The following is a 20838-nucleotide window of genomic DNA, read 5'->3' as shown; positions in this document are numbered from 1 at the left end:
ATACATATACTAATCAATTGCACCCAAAAATCAATTTCACAATAACATGTAAGAAACACGGCGCAGAACCTAAGTACAACCAATCAATATCATCAAACAAAGTCAGGGCCTTATTTATGAAAGCCTTGCGCCACCAGTGCGTCACGTATTACCCATGTTGAAAGTCATGCATCGGCTGCACATGGGAATCATAAATAAGGGCCAAATACATATACCAATCAATTGCACCCAAAAATCGATTTTTGAATAACATGTAAGGAACACTGCACAGAACCTAAGTACAACCAATCAATATCATCAAACAAAGTCAGGGCCTTATTTATGAAAGCCTTGCGCCACCAGTGCGTCACTTATTACCCATGTTTAAAGTCATGCATCAGCTGCACATGGCATTCATAAATAAGGGCCAAATACATATACCAATCAATTGCACCCAAAAATCGATTTTTATTTAACATGTAAAGAACACTGCACAGAACCTATGTACAACCAATCAATATCATCAAACAAAGTCAGAGCCTTATTTATGAAAGCCTTGCGCCACCAGTGCGTCACTTATTACCCATGTTTAAAGTCATGCATCAGTTGCACATGGCAATCATAAATTAGGGCAAAATACATATACCAATCAATTGCACCCAAAAATCGATTTTTCAATAACATGTAAGAAACACGGCGCAGAACCTAAGTACAACCAATCAATATCATCAAACAAAGTCAGGGCCTTATTTATGAAAGCCTTGCGCCACCAGTGCGTCACGTATTACCCATGTTGAAAGTCATGCATCGGCTGCACATGGCAATCATAAATAAGGGCCAAATACATATACCAATCAATTGCACCCAAAAATCGATTTTTATTTAACATGTAAGGAACACTGCACAGAACCTAAGTACAACCACTCAATATCATCAAACAAAGTCAGGGCCTTATTTATGAAAGCCTTGCGCCACCAGTGCGTCACTTATTACCCATGTTTAAAGTCATGCATCAGCTGCACATGGCATTCATAAATAAGGGCCAAATACATATACCAATCAATTGCACCCAAAAATCGATTTTTATTTAACATGTAAGGAACACTGCACAGAACCTATGTACAACCAATCAATATCATCAAACAAAGTCAGAGCCTTATTTATGAAAGCCTTGCGCCACCAGTGCGTCACTTATTACCCATGTTTAAAGTCATGCATCGGCTGCACATGGCAATCATAAATTAGGGCCAAATACATATACTAATCAATTGCACCCAAAAATCGATTTTTGAATAACATGTAAGGAACACTGCACAGAACCTAAGTACAACCAATCAATATCATCAAACAAAGTCAGGGCCTTATTTATGAAAGCCTTGCGCCACCAGTGCGTCACTTATTACCCATGTTTAAAGTCATGCATCAGCTGCACATGGCATTCATAAATAAGGGCCAAATACATATACCAATCAATTGCACCCAAAAATCGATTTTTATTTAACATGTAAGGAACACTGCACAGAACCTATGTACAACCAATCAATATCATCAAACAAAGTCAGAGCCTTATTTATGAAAGCCTTGCGCCACCAGTGCGTCACTTATTACCCATGTTTAAAGTCATGCATCAGCTGCACATGGCAATCATAAATAAGGGCCAAATACATATACCAATCAATTGCACCCAAAAATCGATTTTTGAATAACATGTAAGGAACACTGCACAGAACCTAAGTACAACCACTCAATATCATCAAACAAAGTCAGGCCTTATTTATGAAAGCCTTGCGCCACCAGTGCGTCACTTATTACCCATGTTTAAAGTCATGCATCAGCTGCACATGGCATTCATAAATAAGGGCCAAATACATATACCAATCAATTGCACCCAAAAATCGATTTTTGTTTAACATGTAAGAAGCACTGTGCAGAACCTATGTACAACCAATCAATATCATCAAACAAAGTCAGAGCCTTATTTATGAACCCTTGCACCACCAGTGCGTCACTTATTACCCATGTTTAAAGTCATGCATCAGCTGCACATGGCATTCATAAATAAGGGCCAAATACATATACCAATCAATTGCACCCAAAAATCGATTTTTGAATAACATGTAAGGAACACTGCACAGAACCTAAGTACAACCAATCAATATCATCAAACAAAGTCAGGGCCTTATTTATGAAAGCCTTGCGCCACCAGTGCGTCACTTATTACCCATGTTTAAAGTCATGCATCAGCTGCACATGGCATTCATAAATAAGGGCCAAATACATATACCAATCAATTGCACCCAAAAATCGATTTTTATTTAACATGTAAGGAACACTGCACAGAACCTATGTACAACCAATCAATATCATCAAACAAAGTCAGAGCCTTATTTATGAAAGCCTTGCGCCACCAGTGCGTCACTTATTACCCATGTTTAAAGTCATGCATCAGTTGCACATGGCAATCATAAATTAGGGCAAAATACATATACTAATCAATTGCACCCAAAAATCGATTTTTCAATAACATATAAGAAACACGGCACAGAACCTAAGTACAACCAATCAATATCATCAAACAAAGTCAGGGCCTTATTTATGAAAGCCTTGCGCCACCAGTGCGTCACTTATTACCCATGTTTAAAGTCATGCATCAGCTGCACATGGCATTCATAAATAAGGGCCAAATACATATACCAATCAATTGCACCCAAAAATCGATTTTTGTTTAACATGTAAGAAGCACTGTGCAGAACCTATGTACAACCAATCAATATCATCAAACAAAGTCAGAGCCTTATTTATGAAAGCCTTGCACCACCAGTGCGTAACTTATTACCCATGTTTAAAGTCATGCATCAGCTGCACATGGCATTCATAAATAAGGGCCAAATACATATACCAATCAATTGCACCCAAAAATCGATTTTTCAATAACATGTAAGAAACACTGCACAGAACCTAACTACAACCACTCAATATCATCAAACAAAGTCAGGGCCTCATTTATAAAAGCCTGGCGCCACCAGTGCATCACTTATTACCCATGTTTAAAGTCATGCATCAACTGCACATGGCAATCATAAAAAAGGCCAAATAAAAATACCATTCATTTGCACCCAAAATCGATTTTTAAATAACATGTAAAAAACACTGCGCAGGACTTATATACTAACATACAATTTCACTTCTAAAACATAACTATCTGCTTCCAAATATTCTCCATAGAGAAAATAAATCTCTATCTAAATTAAATGAATCATTACTTACCTTTAGAAATGCTTTTGGAGATTGAAAACAGTGTCAGACACACACACCAATTTTTCTTTAGCAGAGGAAAAGGTGTGCTCTCAATACACTGAAACCAAGACTGGCATAGAAAATCTCTATCTTTGTACACATATGCCTTAATTCAACCAATGAAAACTCTTCCCTCACTATTTTCAAACCAACACCCATCCCCCTCTCAAACCTTTCTATCTGTTACCATAGCAACTCCCTCCTAACTGAACTCTAAGGTTCAAAAGTTTATCTTACAATGTTGCAAATTAACTCAGCAAGGATGTTTGACCTGTCAATACAGCAGCCTATACAGGGTATTTTTGCTTTTGGTGACTTTTTTTAAACCATTCAAATTGCTTCTTTCACACAACATAACCATACACCCTAACTTTCAGTTTTCAACTATCTGAATCCACCAATCATTGCTAGTGATTCAAGAGCACAGAAACTCCACAATTATTTTTTTGTGAACTCCTACTGTTCCAACTGCCATTTCATTCCCACACTTCATCTGACTGGACCAGAACCAACACACATCATGTACTCTGTTTGGATTATTGGACATAGCTACATCCACTGGGCTCAAAGGTATGCAGCTAGCAGAAATTTTCATAACCTTGATTTATCAAATGTGGAAATCAAGTGGATTGGCCACAGAGGATTAAAATGTCACCAATTGATACCATTGGTGAAAACCTTTTTGCATCTGCCAGAACCTGACCTTATAATTGTGCACTGTGGTGGAAACGATCTAGGCACATTAACTGGGGTAGGTCTGGAAATGCTATTAAAGGACACCTTTCATCAATTGATGATACTTTTTCCCCACACTGCCTTGGTATATTCCAATATATGCCAAAGACAGAAATGGAACTGGTCCAACCAATTTGGTCCACAATTTGAGAAAGCACGGAAACATGTAAATAAATCTGTTTCTGCTTACATGAGAGACTATGGAATGGGTTCATTATACAATAATAACTTGCGTTACAACATGCAAGACATCTACAGAGGAGATGGAGTGCACTTCTCAGATGAGGGGAATAGAATATTCCTCCTGAATTTAAGAATGTGTATTGGAACCTACTTGTAGGTACCTAAATCAACCACAGAACCCAAAAGCTCTTTTCAGAGCTACCCTAACTCTGATCATTCAAAGCGTTTATTTTTTTCTAACTTTTTTCACTATTTTTCACCAAAGTACGCGTACGAGTACGCTTAAAAGTGCGCGCACCAGGCGCTTCCCCCGCGAAAAATTAATTTTTTTTTTTTTTTTTTTTTACGTTTATGAGCCTCCTAAGCCCCCCTCAGAAAACCTAGAGGGTCAAGAACTCTCTACAGTTCCCCCTTCTATCCATTCCGAACATTGTTTACCCTCCATCTTGTGTCTCGATTGTTCCGAAACACAAAATGGATGACTCCCGTTACGCTGCCCGTGCGCGTACTAGAGCGCGCACTAGTAAGCGCAAAATAAAAAAAGGTGGGAAAATAATTTACGGAAAACCCAATGGAGACACTTTCATCAAATATAGAATACGCCCTACTACATAGCAGTCCCTACCATTTGCCCAAATTTGGTGAAATTCCATTGAGACATTTAGGCTACAGGCCTGTCTAAATATCCTGAGGTAAATTACATGACAAAAACACACTTGTAATGTTAGAATTTACAACCAATTAAAAAGTATCTCTCATTTTCTACGATTTTTTCCTGTCGTTTGATTGGTTAAGTACAACAATATATATAAAAGAAGAGAGGGAAACACAGCCATTTTGACTACTGCTTCCTGAAGTACACTTGAAAACAAATTTCACTGTCAACTTCAACTAATTTCTCTAAGGTAACTTCTAATTATGGAAGTATATTGTACACGTTAAGTTTATTTCTTAAAAAATATTCTGTTAGTGATATGCTATCCCTCTTTAATAGTTAGAGATAGACATAGACTTCTCTGTAATAGTTATGGATTGAGTTAGGCTTCTCTGGTATACTAGCTCTACTAATATAGTTAATTTATATGCAATTTTCAGAAAGAAAATGGAAGGAGAAAATAAGGCAAATGATACTTCTATCAAAGTAAAGGTGGAAAAACCAGAAGATGAAAAAAAAGAAGTTGATTTCATGGATGACTCTTTGGATGAACAGTTTATAGAATGTTTGGAAGAAATTGAATCATGTACATATAATTATGAGGAAATTCCGGACAATATTATGTTAGAAATTTTATTAAATTATGAAAAAGAATCAGAGGAATAAATTTATCTTTAATAATTTCAATTGTTTCAGACAATATTCTTTTTTATATGTAATTCATGAAGTATTACCAAAAATGTTTAAAATATAAAGTGAGACTTATAGTATACTGTTCAACTATTTTTCTGTTACATAGTAAGTTTACTCATACTTACTACCTTTCTCCCACTATATTATCTCATATGAATATTTTACACCTCATTTTCATAAGTGAACAGGACAGACTACTCATGATCCCCTAGAAATTCTCAGGGAGTGCTTAAAAGATCTTTTTCACCAAAGTACGCGTACGAGTACGCTTAAAAGTGCGCGCACCAGGCGCTTCCCCCGCGAAAATCGAAAAAAAAAAAAAAATTTTGAGGCCCCGCGGGGCCCTTTAATGACCCCCATATCAAACCTAGGGGGTCAGGGGGGGTCTACCCTGCCCCCTTATGGTCAATTCCACCCTTTGTTTTTGCCACCTCTTATGACTAGATTTTACCGATAGACAAGATGGCGGCCGCTCCGGACTGTTTAGAATGTTTACAGACAACTGAGAGCCAATCAGCTTTCTGCGCGCAAGTCGCGTGTCGCGCACGGGAGAGCGCCTATAGATATATATATTTTTTTGAACCTAAATTACTCAAAATCCACTGGAGCACATATCTTGAGACATAGCAAAGGCACATCGGGCTACCAGTCCCTACAATTTTGCCAAGTTTCGTGCAAATCCATTCAGCCGTTCGGGCTAAAAGTGAAATCGACCGCCCTATGGAAATTAACATGGGGAAAACGCGTTTTGGGACCCCCCTTTTATCTCGGCCCCCGCTTGACGAATCCCCCCCAAACTTTCTGGGAAGGACCGGACCGCCATGAGACCATTTTCCTGAAAATTTCAGGCAGATTCGACAACCGGCGCCAAAGTTATTCAAAATAGAATGTTGAGATTTAACATTGAAAATTATCCTAACTATAACTACCTACTGGCGACCGCCAGTAGGTAATATATATATATATATATATATATATATATATATATATATATATATATTCACTGAAAAAACCATAGGTTTCACACCAGTTATAGTTAGGAATTAGCATTTAAAAAACCTATTAAATTCACTGACAAAACCATAGATTTCACACCATTTATAGTTAGCTGGAAATTTTACTGACATAAAACCATTGAAATTCCCACGTTATAGTTAGTTGGACTCACTATAACTTGCGCGCCTGTAATGCACTGCTGATGACGTCACATATTACATCACTCATGACATGGTCAGTGACATCACTCATGACATCACTGATGACACCATCCAGTGAATGTGTGTCTTTCTGAAAAATAAATTTGTTTTATATATGTATTTGTAAAGGTCGATGGAGGAATAAATGTTTAAATAAGTGTGTAAATGGATGTTTTTTTTAAAAAAAATTGGTTGGGTAACTGGCTTATTACGTGTATCTTAGTGAATACATATATTAGCGAGTATTGTTTAAATATTTAAATGTTTGTATCAGTGTTTCTCTTTGTGTATAAGTGGCTGCAGGGGTTGGTGACTGACTCACTGTTTGTATGTGTTTTGAAGACAGCATATGTGCAGGACTGTATGGGTGGATGAGTGTGTATATGTGTGTGTTAGTGAGTGAATGACTGTCTCACTAGTGTCTTCATTAGTAACGACATATGTTTTAATCTAGTATATGTGAGTATTGATGTATATAAGTGAGTATAGTATATATAGTGAGAGATTGTAGGAGTTCCTGTTTAAATAAGTATGTGTTTCTATAAGTGATTGTTTAAGAGAGTAAGTATGGGTAAGTTTCCTTAGAAGTAAGGTGGTAGTGTGTGTATAAATGTATATGCAAATAAATGGATGTTCAATAGTTTATTTGCATGTGTGAGTATGTGTGTGAGTAACTTTTGGATGACTGCTGATGTGTAACAGGATGTATAGGTGTATCACTACATATGATGAGTGAGTATATATATGAGTGACTATATAGAACTGTTGGTGAATGAGTGGATGTGTATATAGATGGTGGAATTACTGAATTGGTTGTTGTTACTGGTTTGGGTATCTCCATTTTTTTCAAAATGTTTGTTTCTATTTTTGAATATGTGTTTCAAGCGTTACATTACACTGAAATTAGGTCTGTCACTCTGTCACAAGGATGGTGTCATCAGTGATGTCATGAGTGATGTCACTGACCATGTCATGAGTGATGTAATATGTGACGTCATCAGCAGTGCATTACAGGCGCGCAAGTTATAGTGAGTCCAACTAACTATAACGTGGGAATTTCAATGGTTTTATGTCAGTAAAATTTCCAGCTAACTATAAATGGTGTGAAATCTATGGTTTTGTCAGTGAATTTAATAGGTTTTTTTAAATGCTAATTCCTAACTATAACTGGTGTGAAACCTATGGTTTTTTCAGTGAATTTCAAAGGTTTTTTAAATGCTAATTCCTAACTATAACTGGTGTGAAACCTATGGTTTTTTCAGTGAATTTCAAAGGTTTTTTTAATGCTAATTCCTAACTATATAACACCTGAAAGCCCACCAGGAATCTCCAGTAAGCGCCAGGGGACTGCATTGCAGAGAGGTGTAATGAAGCCACAACCCTTTTTACACCTCTCTGCAACGCAGCCCCCGTGCATGTTTGAAGAGGGGGAACTAATTCTCCTTGCATACTGGGGGCCCCTGGGGGCCAATTAGCCCACCTGGAACCTCCAGTATGCGCCAGGGGCTGCATTGCAGAGGTGTAATGAGACTATGCCCCTTGTTACACCTCTCTGCAACGCAGCCCACTGCCGCGTTTGCAGAGGGGGAACTAATTCCCCTTGCATACTGGGGGTCCCTGGGGTCAACTGGTCCACCAGGAGCCTCCAGTATGCGCGAGGAAGCTGCATTGCAGAGAAGTGTAATGAGGCCACACCCTTGTTACACCTCTCTGCAATGCACGCCACTGGCGCGTTTGTAGAGGGGGGACTAATTCCCCTTGCATACTGGGGGTCCCTGGATCATATCTGCCCAAACACCGATATTCCGAACGATTGTAAATTACTTTTCTTGAGAAACATTTGGATTTGGATTATCATGTCCTATACTTTGGAATTTTTGAAAGACTGACTTTGAGGATGCTATAAATTACTCAAGTCTGCCCGAATTGTGTGGGTAAAATTGATACCTAGTCACTTTGAATAAGAATATACTTATGTCTCGTCTAACATTTGGAAGAAATATCTAGTCATATGACAACTGGATACCGACATAACTTGAAGGAAATAAGAACGCCCTGAAGAAGTTCTGTTGTACAGAACGAAACCTTTCGGCTGGCTGTGGTACATAAACTTAAGGAAAATAAAAGCATTTGAATATACACCAAGATTCAGCGCTTCAATAAGGACTCTAAGTGATATGATTTGATTGGACTCATTGTGAAAGTGGTGCTGTGCCAAACTTTGGAATATTCTCCACTACTCTCTACTACTTACTCTCTCCTACTCCACTACTCTCAAATACTCACTGTCTACTACTCATTCTCTACTACTCTACTACTCTCTACTACTCTCTCTCTACTACTCACTCCCTACTACTCGCTACTCACTACTCCCTACTACTCACTATCTACTACTCTCTACTACTCACTCTCTACTACTCTCTCTCTACTACTCACTCTTTACTACTCACTACTACTCTCTACTACTCACTCTCTACTTCTCACTCTCTACTACTGTCTACTACTCACTCTATACTACTCTCTCTCTACTAGTCTCTACTACTCACTCTACTACTCACTCTCTACTACTCACTACTATTCTCTCTGCTACTCATTCTCTACTACTCTCTACTACTCACTCTCTACTACTCACTCTCTACTACTCACTCTTTACTACTCTCTACTACTCACTTTCTACTGCTCTCTACTACTCACTCTACTACTTACTCTCTACTACTGTCTACTACTCACTCTCTACTACTCACTCTCTACTACTCTCTACTACTCACTCTACTATTCACTCTACTACTCTCTACTACTCACTCTCTGCTACTCTCTCTACTGCTCTCTACTACTCTCTACTACTCACTCTCTACTCTCTATTACTCACTCTCTACTCTCTACCTCTCTACCTCTCTCTTCTTCTCTCTCTACTAATCTCTACCTCTCTACCGCTACCTCTCTACCTCTCTACCTCTACACCTCTACCTCTCTACCTCTCTCTACACGCACACATATACACATATATGCATATATATATATGCATATGCATTTATATATATATGTATGTGTATGTATAAAAAAAAAAAAAAAACATTTTTTTTTTAAACAGCTACTTTTAAAACTGTCATTCTTTTTCCCCATGGTACTCTCCCCGGTACGCTTACCGGTGCGCGTACCGGGCGCTCACCCCGCGAAAATCAAAATTTTTTTTATTTTTTTTTTGCTCCGCGGGGCCCTTTTATGGCCCCCACATCAAACCTAGGGGGTCAAGGGGGGTCTACTCTGCCCCCTTATGGTCATTTCCCTCTTTGTTTTGGCCACCTCTCGTGTCTCGATCCTACCGAGACACAAGATGGCGGCCGCTCCGGACTGTTTAGAATGTTTACAGACACCCCAGAGCCAATCAGCTTTCTGCGCGCAAGTCGCGGTAAGCGCCTGGTGCGCGTACCGGTGCGCGTACCGGAGCGCGGCTATAGATATATATATTTTTTTGAACCTTAATTACTTAAAATCCACTGGAGCACATATCTTGAGACATAGCAAAGGCACATCGGGCTACCAGTCCCTACAATTTTGCCAAGTTTGGTGGAAATCCATTCAGCCGTTCGGGCTAAAAGTGAAATCGACCGCCCTATGGAAATTAACATGGGGAAAACGCGATTTGGGACCCCCCTTTTATCTCGGCCCCCGCTTGACGAATCCCCCCCAAACTTTCAGAGAAGGACCGGAACGCCGCGAGGCCATTTTGAGGAAATTTTCAGGCAGATTCGTCAACCGGCGCCAAAGTTATTCCAAATAGAATTTTCAGATTTAACATTGAAAAAAATCCTAACTATAACTACCTACTGGCGACCGCCAGTAGGTAATATATATATATATATGTCAGCTCCAACGCTTGCGCACATAAAGCAGGCACAGGCACTCGCGGGGCTTTGTTTGCACAAATGTATTGGATCGCAGACGCGTTTCAGTGGTTACCAGAAATTTGTCCTGTCACAGAGGGAGCGCTGTATGTTGGTGCCCACGTCGAGACCAGGACAGGGTCTTGTATTAACTGCACACAAAAAGAAGAAGGCTTGAGATTCACCTATACCACAAGTGCTAAAGAAATCGAATTCCTGGACACAAAAGTTTATGTCAAGGACAATAAAATACAAACTACGGTGCACAGGAAGAGGACTGCAACAAACAGTTTATTACATGGTACAAGCTTTCACTCGGAAAAACTCAAAAAAAGCATACCATATGGTGAACTTTTGAGAATGAAGCAAAATTGTTCGGAGAATTCCGAAATCGAAAAGACGTTCGCTGAAACCAAAACGCGGTTTGCACAACGAGGATACAGGCCAGCAGATGTAAACAGATGTGAAATAAAGGCCAGATAAAAAACTAGAGCTGAGACCTTACTAACAAAAGACAAAAAGCAGAGAACACAAACTGATGGATCAAGTGAAGAGACTCAAAACAAATCCAGGCCCCCAGAATCAGCAGAAGAAAAACCTCGCATGGTAGTGACTTTCAGCAAAGAGAGCTACAAGATCCAAAAACTATTAACAAAATACTGGCACGTCCTACAAAAAGACCCTGACATTGGAAGTACAAGAGGGGAACGTCCTCTAACATCATATCGGAGAGCTCCAAACCTCTCCGATCACCTCGTACGGAGTAATTTCGAAATGAAGAAACCAGAGTCTTGGCTTGAAGCTAGAGCGAAAGGCTTCACGAAATGCCCAACATACAAGGCATGCAAAATCGGAAGAAATATGAAAAATCTCAAGGATCCCATGGGCAAAAACTTTGAAATCAGAGACAGCATCAATTGTGAATCTTCCTTTGTGGTTTACATGCTCCAATGCTTCAGTGGTAAGCAATACATTGGCAGCACCATATGTCCACTCAAAAAACGGATTTTGAGCATGTCCGTGCAATCCTGAACAAGGATTACACCTATGCAATGGCTAAACACCTAACATGCCATAATGGAAAAACATGGACAGACGTGAAATATTTTGGTCTGGCAACAATTCCAAAACATGAACGAGGAGGAAACAGAATGCAGATGTTAAGAAGACTTGAGTCGAAGCTGATAATGAGATTTAAAACCAAACAACCGCTAGGCCGTAACGGGGACGAGGAGATATACGTTCACCTATAGCGCTAAGAACTGCGAACTCATGAAAAAAGGAAAAAGAAAGAAGAAAAGGGAAAAATGAGAACTAAGAGACTTCCATTACCCAATTTGTGTGAATTATGTACCAAATTATTATTTTCATAAACTCAAAAAACTTTAAATCTTAGTAAACAATAGTAGGTTGGGTGGTTGAATAGCGGTGGCCAGAGCACTCAGCCCTAGTAAATCTCTAAAGACACTCCGTCATAACACTACACACTAGGTCCACACTTATAACAGAAAAGTATGGACCTTTGCAGTCCTGGCCACGCAAGGAGTGCCGTCACGCTAGATTCTGTGCTCATAGTAGGGCGTGCTTGCTGTGTAATGTAATTTGCACCGCTATAATACACAGCCACAAAGTGTAAATAAGGAAATACAAATTTGTCTCGAGGGTTTGAATAAAGGTTAATCAAAACATGTAAAAAACTACGTGACCCACAATACACTAGTAATACATAAGGGTGTTGCATGTATAAAAAGAGAAACTAAAGAGGGACAAAATGTACAACACCACTGAGAACAGGAACTACGGTTCGAAACGTGTAGGTTTGCACAGTCTGAATAAAATTCTTTGAACTATCAAGAAGAGTGCCACGATTTCTTTTTGCGTGGATATATATATATATATATATATATATATATATATATATATATATATATATATATATATATATATATATTTTCAAGCAACTTGAAAGGAATACGCCGCATTCTTCTTGGATTAATCAGCTCAACTTTTAATGACCTTCACCTTCTCTCCACCTACGCGTTTCGAACTTTGGCAGTTCCTGATCACGTTAGTAACAATAGTCCTTTGTTTATTTCACCCTTTTATTCCACAGCTTCCACTTTTTCCGGCAATGAGGCATTGTGGGTTTGGTAGTTTCTTCACTTCATTGTGCACACATTTTGTGCTTCCTGATTCTCTGTTTGTGCTGTCCCATGACATAGGTATTTCGCACTGGTGAAATATAAAAACATAAGAGGTGAAAGAATATGCTAGATCCCATAAAGAGTGATGAAAATGTTTCACTCTGTTTTACACGCAACGCATATTATTTAAATACACGCATATAGGGTTCACAGTCGAGCAGTTGCTCTCTGTTGAACCAAAGTGGTATACAATTATACAGGAGCCCATGAAAAGTGAAGCTCTTTATTATACAAATTGCACATTAATGAAATATGCACATATGGGGCTCGCAATCGCTCTATTGTGAGCCCCATACACGCATGAAATAAATGTTTTGATAGAGATGGTGGCAGAACAACCTGTGGTCAAGGTCTTAGGGTAGACCGAAACGTGTTAGGTCGTAATTGCTGTACTCACATGCTGAAATAAAAAAGAAGAAAGTTGCCTGAGAGTGCGCTCCCGTTCATTCTGAGCCGCTCAGCCAGAAAAAGTAAAGGATATATAAATCTATCAGGCGGGGGTCGAGAAAAAAGGGGGGATCCCAAAATGCATTTTCCCTAGTTCATGGCTTTGGGGACTTTTCATTTTTTTAACACAACTGCAACCCGCACCGCTGAATGGAATTACACCAAATTTGGGAAAAGGCTAGCTGTTGGTCCTGAGAGCGTGGTTATTGTAGTTTGTTGAAAATCTGTTTACTGGTTTCATAGGTATTTAAGTTTTTTAAAAAAATATAGCTGTCTGGGAGCCCAAATCCTACTGAAATTCTACAAAAAATTGATTGGCTTCCAACACTTCAGCATGGCGCTCATAACAATAAGAAAAGGTGGCAGGGTATGACCCCCTACGCCTCTTGAGGGGGTCCCGCAGAACCCCCCGGGCTAAAAAAGCATTTTTTTAAAGAATTCTACAGGATCCACGGATCCTGCCAATTTATTTATTTTTTTAAAGAGTGGGCTCCTGGGGGCATTATACAAATATAGGAAAAGGGGCACATGGGACCAGCACCTCCCTGGGGCCTCTTTCTAAAAAGATGCAGGGGAGGCACACACGGCCTCCCCTGCTGCACCTGGGACAGCCTTCTCCCTGGATAACTTGAATGACAGTCCCCCTGCTGCCCCATAGACTGCATCTTCCTCGGGGCAATTATTTATAGAAGTGTGGGGTGCCCTTATGGCCTCACTGCAGCCTGGAGAACCACCACCTCCCTGGGGCAGTTAAGTTATAGAAATATGGAGAGCCCACTTGCCACTGCAGCCTTGTGGTTGCCATTTCCCCGTAGCTCAAATACTATAATGGAGGGGATCCGTTGCAGACCTCCAGAGGCTAGCACCTCCCCAGGGCTAAAATAAAGATTGGAGGGGGGCGGCGCTGCCCATTCCTGTAGCCATTGTTGGCCCTGGGGAACCACACCCCCCCAGGGTTGGCTCCTGCTCTGTCCTGGGGCGCCCACACTGGGACATAGCTGTTTGCTATGGCTTGGCTGGAGCATTAACGCTCCAGTTATGCCAGGTCCAGCCAGCCGGGCATTAAAATTGCTCTTGCTTGCTGAAAGCCGAGTAGAATTGCATTTGGACAGAGGGAGCTGCATGTTCAGCACCTCACTCTGTCCAAAAGCAATGCCGGCTGTCGCAGGATGCCGGGTGCCAGCAGAGACCATAGTGGCCTTCAGACTCCCACCTCAGTCCCTAACAAAGTGTCTGGACAGGATACGCAGCCTAGAGGCTGGACCCTTGGGCATGGGATCCCCGGGCTTAAATGAGCCCAAAGGAGGCTGTGTGGGCCCCCTCCCATTATTTATAATAAAAGTAAAAAGAAGGCCGGCCCTGGGTATGGGGTCTTCGTGGCTGGAACTTGTCTGGACAGGAGGGCAATACATCTCCCCTCCCCATTCTAAAATTGCCTGGCCCAGCGGGGAAGGGATCCAAAAGGTGAGAGCTGAAATCAGTCCAGGGAAGGGGGCTACACTCTGTTGATGGACTGGTTGGTGGTTGCTGGTTGGGGGATGAAGTCCCCTGGTCTCCAGAGTGTCTTTGGGGCCAAGAAGCCATCCTGTTATCTCAGGTAAGTCCCACACAGTGGTATTGCTGAGATGTCTTCAGAGGCCAATCCCCTTTTCTCCACCACTGTGCAAACATGCCTCCTGGTGTACTACTGGTTGGAGGATGAAGTCCCCTTGGCTGCTGAGGATCCTCGGGGGCCAACAACCCCTCCTGTTACCTCCAGTTAGTCCCACACAGAGTGATAGCTAAGAGGGCTTCTGAGGCCATTCCTGCTTTCTCCACCACTCTGAAAACATGTCTCCAGGTGGACAGCTGGTTGGGGGATCAAGTCCCATTGGCTCTAGGGTGTCCCAGGGGGCCAATAAACCTTCCTGCTACCTCACGTAAGTCCTACACAGCCTAACTACTGCAAGGAGGCCACACACCCTTTCTCCACCACTCTGCAAATGTGCCTCTTGGCACACATATGGTTGTGGGATTTAGTCCCCTTGACTCCAGAGGGTCCTAGGAGTACAACTACCACTTGTGTTAACTCTAGTAAGTCCCACACAATGGGATTGGAGAGTACATGTCTGGATGAATGCCTGTAATGGTGAGTGGGCAGATGTATGAGTGCTTGTGTGGATGTTTAAATTGCCATTTGAGTGGTTGTGTGAGTGTGTGAGTGACTGTGTGAGGCTGTATGGGTGAGTGAGTAGGTGTGTGGGTGACTGTGTAGGTAAATAGGTGCCTGTGTGAGTAGCTGTATGGGTAAGTGTGTGGCTGTATGGGTGAGGGAATGATTGCATGACTGGCTGTTGGTTAAATATGAGGACATTTTCCCGGACAATGCAGAAGACTTGGTGTTTGGTGAAATGTCGGGTTCAAATCTGCCCAAGTTCATGTTGTTTAACCCAGTTAAAATGTTCTAGATGGAGAGTAGGTTATATTTATTTGTGGGATGGAGCTTCAGGTAGATACAGGACATCTCTGGATGAGGTGAGGGCAAAGTCTGAGATGTTAGATATTTGGAATGAAGAAAACGTTCAAGTAGATTTTTGGTTTGTCAGTGTATTCATGATTTCTGATCCTGTTGTCAGTGAGCAAAGTCCTAAAGGGCTTCATGTAGAGGCTAAAGTTGACTTGGAAACGACAGAGCCCAGGGGACTACACATATGCTAGGACTTGAGATATTAATTAATTAATTGTGGGTTTGTAACGCGCTAGAATCGACTCCTGAAGGAGTATCTCTGCACAGTAGACCTCTGGGGAACCCATCCTGGCTTTCCCTGTGAGATGGTCCCTACTGGGTATCTCCAAGGTGAAACCAGGCATCACCGGCGTATGTGGGGGCCGCTGTGGCGATGAGGCAAGCTAATGCCCAGGGTTGCCGAGTGTGATCCCTGGTTAGAGTAGGCACCGAGATGAGAATTATCGAGTCTGCTGACCCTGGTCCATGACCCTGCCGCGTCGGGAATTGAACCCTGGTCCCGGGCCATTCTCTGCTCTGCCGCCTCTAACCAGTGGGTCACAAACACTCCACTTAAGATGTCCATATGAGGGAATTGTTGGTTAGGCAGGAGAAAAAGCAGTGAAGGATGTTGCCAAAGATTCCAATGTGAAACTTGATAGAGTTAATGAGGGTGGCATTATCACTGCTGTTGCGTGCTGCTGAGAAGTCCAGCAAATCAGTAGACAGAGGTAACCTTTATATGTGCTCAGCTGGACAACATCTACTTGCTGCAGCATAATCAGAAGCTGGTTAGGCAGTCATGGAAGAAATGATCTGCATTGCTGTGGTATTAGAGTTGTGTGCAGACAGTTTTTCAATGGTGTTCCCTATGAGTGGTAGTTGAGTGATGCAGTAGTAGTTGGTGAGGTCATGAGGTCAGGGGTGGGTGGATGGGGCTTTTCTTGAGAGATTCTGAGAATATATATTGAGCTAGGAATTTGCAGCCAATGATCAATCAATTAACTTGGATGTGTAGAGCGTGGCTAAGCACACAAGTGTTTCCAGGTATTAGTTTCTCTCTGGATATAGTCAAAAAGCAACTCTTGAGTCCATTTCTGAATTCCGGAAGAGATGACGCTGTTCGGCGGTCTTTCAGGACTTGGCGAATGGTGAGTAGGGTTGAGGGATCTTTTCAAAAGAGGTTTTACATGAGGGAGGAGAGTAAGTCAGTATCATCAGGAAGCAGCTTTGAGGTAGTAGAGGATGTTAGTGAGGGCAGTGAGAGGAAGGGATTTAAATGAAGGCCACTATGGTATGCAGATGAGACAGGTAGGTATTAAAAGGGAAGCAGGTTTAATGCTGTTGATGTGCTTGCGGCTTCTCTGTATATTTAAAAAAAGAGGAGAATGACGGGGTTATACTTGTCTATAGATGTGGGATTGGCAAGTCGAACTGGGTGTGATGCAGGGCTTGTCTGGAAGAACATTTAGTTTTGGTTGGCAACTTCATTGATGGTGTTTGTATAATACTTAGGTTTGGCTGATGTGATGAGTTGACTGACTGTTTTTATAAATGATCTTAAGCGGCCTTAGAATGTTTAGAGACCTGGATTTCTTCAATGTTTCTTCTTTTTGTGGATGAAGGATTTGTTGTTGGGAAGGTCTTGAAAGTACAACTGTGCTGAAGGATTTAGCCTGCACGTCTGTCTTGTTGTTTTAGAGTAGTTGTTCATACGATTTTCCAGGATTGTGTTTAAATCATTTAGAAGGTGTGAGAAAGTGAATTATTAGTCGAGGTGGATGGTAGTCCTCCACAATTAATAAAGTTACCACCTTGGTTTCTGTAATTTATAGCTGAGTTCATCCCTCAGTAGCTATGGCACATAGCAGACAGGCCAAACTTAAGGAAAATATTTACAGCATTAGATGTATCAAAACTGTTAAAAAGTAAAAATACAACAAAATAAAAATCTTACTCCATTTTATAAAAAAAGAGTCACATTTAAGAAGCAAAACAACAAAATCAAATAAGGGGGACTGGAGATATATGTTTTTAAAAAGATTTAAGTGAAAATAGTGCAAATAAACACAAAGTCACAGTACACTAGGACCTAGGTCCAATTTACAGCTGACTTTGATGAGCATAGGTCAAAAATTCCAAATATATTGGCCTGCTAGGGCCTGGAAGTAAGGACTATAAATAGGGCTCTAATGTGAAAAGCAGCTTTGTCTTATTTATGTTAATAAACTATTCTCTGCACTGGACAAACTTACATTACACCGCCGGTGACTACTGGTTGGATACATTTCGAGGCTGGTCTCCTTGAAGCTCTGGAACTCTGGTGAACAAATGTTGAAAAAGTTGCCACAAGTCTGTTGGTGCCCAAACAATCACAGAAGTATACTTTTAAAGCCGCCAGAATCTCTGGTGGAGCACTTAGAAACTTAAAGGATATTAAGCAGAGGGCAGCAACGAAGGTTAGTCCAGGTCCAGATGTCACTGGTCAGCTGGAATTCTTCACAGAACCATCCTTCTCATCTTGTGTTATGTTTCTGGAACTACCCAGCACATCAGCCTTATGATACCTAGTCATATTTCTGTCCTCTGAAGTACAATGATGTTCAGCCCTTCTCACAGGTCACAGATGCGAGGTGAGGTAGGTGCAGTCTACTGGTATCGTTTTACAAGTCCAGCAGTGTTCTGATGAAGGGTAAATCAGGGTCCAGTTTTCTAGGGTTCACCAGCCTGTGAATAGAGGTCCATTTTGCTCAGAATTACCCTGTAAATATTCATGTTACCCTGGACCAGCTCAGTTGAAACTAAATGGCCACTTGTAATGATAGCCACACTGTGGTTTGGAGACAGTCTTGAGGCACATGCTGTGATTATGAAACAAGTCATAGGAATTCGGAAAGTCAATATCCAATTTGCAATCTCCAATTGTCAAACATGTAATGAACTGCTGTGCAATTTATATTAGAATAAGTTGAAAGTGTTTACTTTATTTTTATTTTCTGCCTGTTAGCTAGGTAATTTATTACTAGTAAGTGGGATGATGGAAAGGTCTGCATTTGTGAAGTGGAATTGGTATTTGCCCGTTATGTTTGCATTTTAGGGCACTGGGATGAAGAATATCTATTGATTGATAAGGAATTACGTGATTAGCCTGCTGTGTAGACAGTGTTACTGAAGTAGCGTACACAGTGCAATGATATTCTCGATCGGCTCCTTTCTGCATCGTGTACTGCCTTCGCTCTCTGTTCTGTTGAGATTATGGGCCCGATTACGATGGAAGGCGGACTTACGTCCGCCCGCCATTCTATCAGGGATTGGGACCACCCAACAGGTGTTTGGCTGTCTCAGCATAGGTATTTTGATGTGACCGCTACCACAGCAGTCGCAATACCTATTTTTTGCATTGTGGCGGTGCTGCTGGCTGCAGCACCCGCCGCAATGCAAAAAGGGACAATTTACATATAGCTGCACTATGTGGTAGGCACCATGCGGTGCCTACCACAAGGTGCAAGAATCTGTACGGGGGGCACCCTAGGTGCCACCAATGTCCCATGTCTGGGTGCCAGTGGGGAAGGGGGGCCCACTACTGCCCTCCAATATCCCTTTCTGCCAGCTTTTTCATGGCGGGTTAACCGCCATGGAAAGGCCGGTCGACCACCGACATGGTAGGGACTATAAGCCCCTCCATCGTAACGGCGGGCTCAAGGAAACCATTGGATGCATGGGTACCCCTCCCGCCATTGTAATATGGCTGGCGGGAAACATGTATCCGATAACGGGGAGACCACCTTCACAGCCTGCCGGTGACTGTCTCCCCACAATCATAATCGGCCCCTAAGTTCCCACTAATAATGAAACCAACATAGATAATCAGTAAATGCATATCTCTTCCATTTGATTGTTTTGTTTAAATAAACCTAGCTTTATGCAACAATCAATTTAAATCATTGGAAGAATGCGATTAGACACTAGTCACATATTGAATTGAAATGAATCATTTTACAGGTTGCAGAGATAACCCTATTATTAAATACACAACAGAGTGCAGCTGCAGCTGACCACACTGATATCTGTACCTTAAATGTTGTGCTTGGGTCTTCATTAAGATTCACACGTGTGATGACACGTCCAGTATTTTCCTCAACATCAAAGATGCTGCCACTGTAAGGAAACTGCTTCACATCCACCGTATACCGTACAAGACTGGCTGGGGTACCCTGTAATAAAACAATTAGTCATTGTTATAAGTGTAAAATATAAGACACAGTGGTTAAAGGCTTGTTTAGAAAATGGAAATCATTGCATCAGCTCATTGCAACCTGGGTAACGTCACCACAATTCATGTATTATTTGGACAGCAAGAGAGCAGACTGTCTTGTGAATTACTTATCTCTGCCTTTAAGTTATCATTAATACATTAAGAACATTTTAAACACGACAAGTTGAGGCTTAGGCATTTTCAAACATGCCTATTCTTGCGCGCATCTTTGGGTTTGAATTTTTTGTTATTATTGTATGACAGAGACAGTCTTGATTAGAAAATGTCACACAAAAGACTGACCAATACATTGAGCACGTATTGTGAAGGTACAGAGGGCATATTTTGAATAAAATGCAATGGAACATTTCTGCCCGGTATATTTATGTGGCATCTTGAGTAATGTTTTCAAGCAGACACTCACACAAATGAAATTTTTAAATTTGCATGATTTTCACGAAAATTACAGTTGTTAGGTGCTTACACAATTTCAACCAACATACTTATGACTTTAGTATCCTTTATTCAAGAAACCTTCAACATGTTGGAATGAATACAAGAGTTCATTTTTCATTTTTTTCAGGATAACATCAATTCTAGGAATAGACAGCAGACATAAAATATTACCACAATAAAACATCATCCATAGAAATAATACTAAAACAGAACATCTCTAAACCCAACTCACTAAATTAAATGTATGAAGATATCTCTACTTTGGCAAAAATCCTGAATTAAGGATGCCCACGTCAGATAGATTTTGTGCTTCACAACCTTTTTAAAAAGGAAGTATTGTCTAACATGTTTCCATAATAAAACGCTGAA

General features: G+C 41.0%; 1 protein-coding gene across 1 annotated transcript in view; it reads right to left on the bottom strand.

Annotated features, from left to right (window-relative positions):
* Nucleotides 1–20838, bottom strand: part of PCDH15 (protocadherin related 15) — a 2701201-nt gene that overhangs the window by 587051 nt on the left and 2093312 nt on the right. The window contains exon 22 of the mRNA XM_086921939.1: nt 19832–19972. Coding sequence (XP_086778065.1) covers nt 19832–19972 — 141 coding nt within the window. The remainder of the gene's footprint in view (nt 1–19831; nt 19973–20838) is intronic.

The sequence above is a fragment of the Lissotriton vulgaris genome, chromosome 5, assembly GCF_964263255.1.
Source record: "Lissotriton vulgaris chromosome 5, aLisVul1.2, whole genome shotgun sequence".
NCBI lineage: Eukaryota > Metazoa > Chordata > Amphibia > Caudata > Salamandridae > Lissotriton > Lissotriton vulgaris.
Note: the sequence above shows the minus strand (reverse complement) of the source record. Positions and strands in the feature narration are given on the sequence as shown.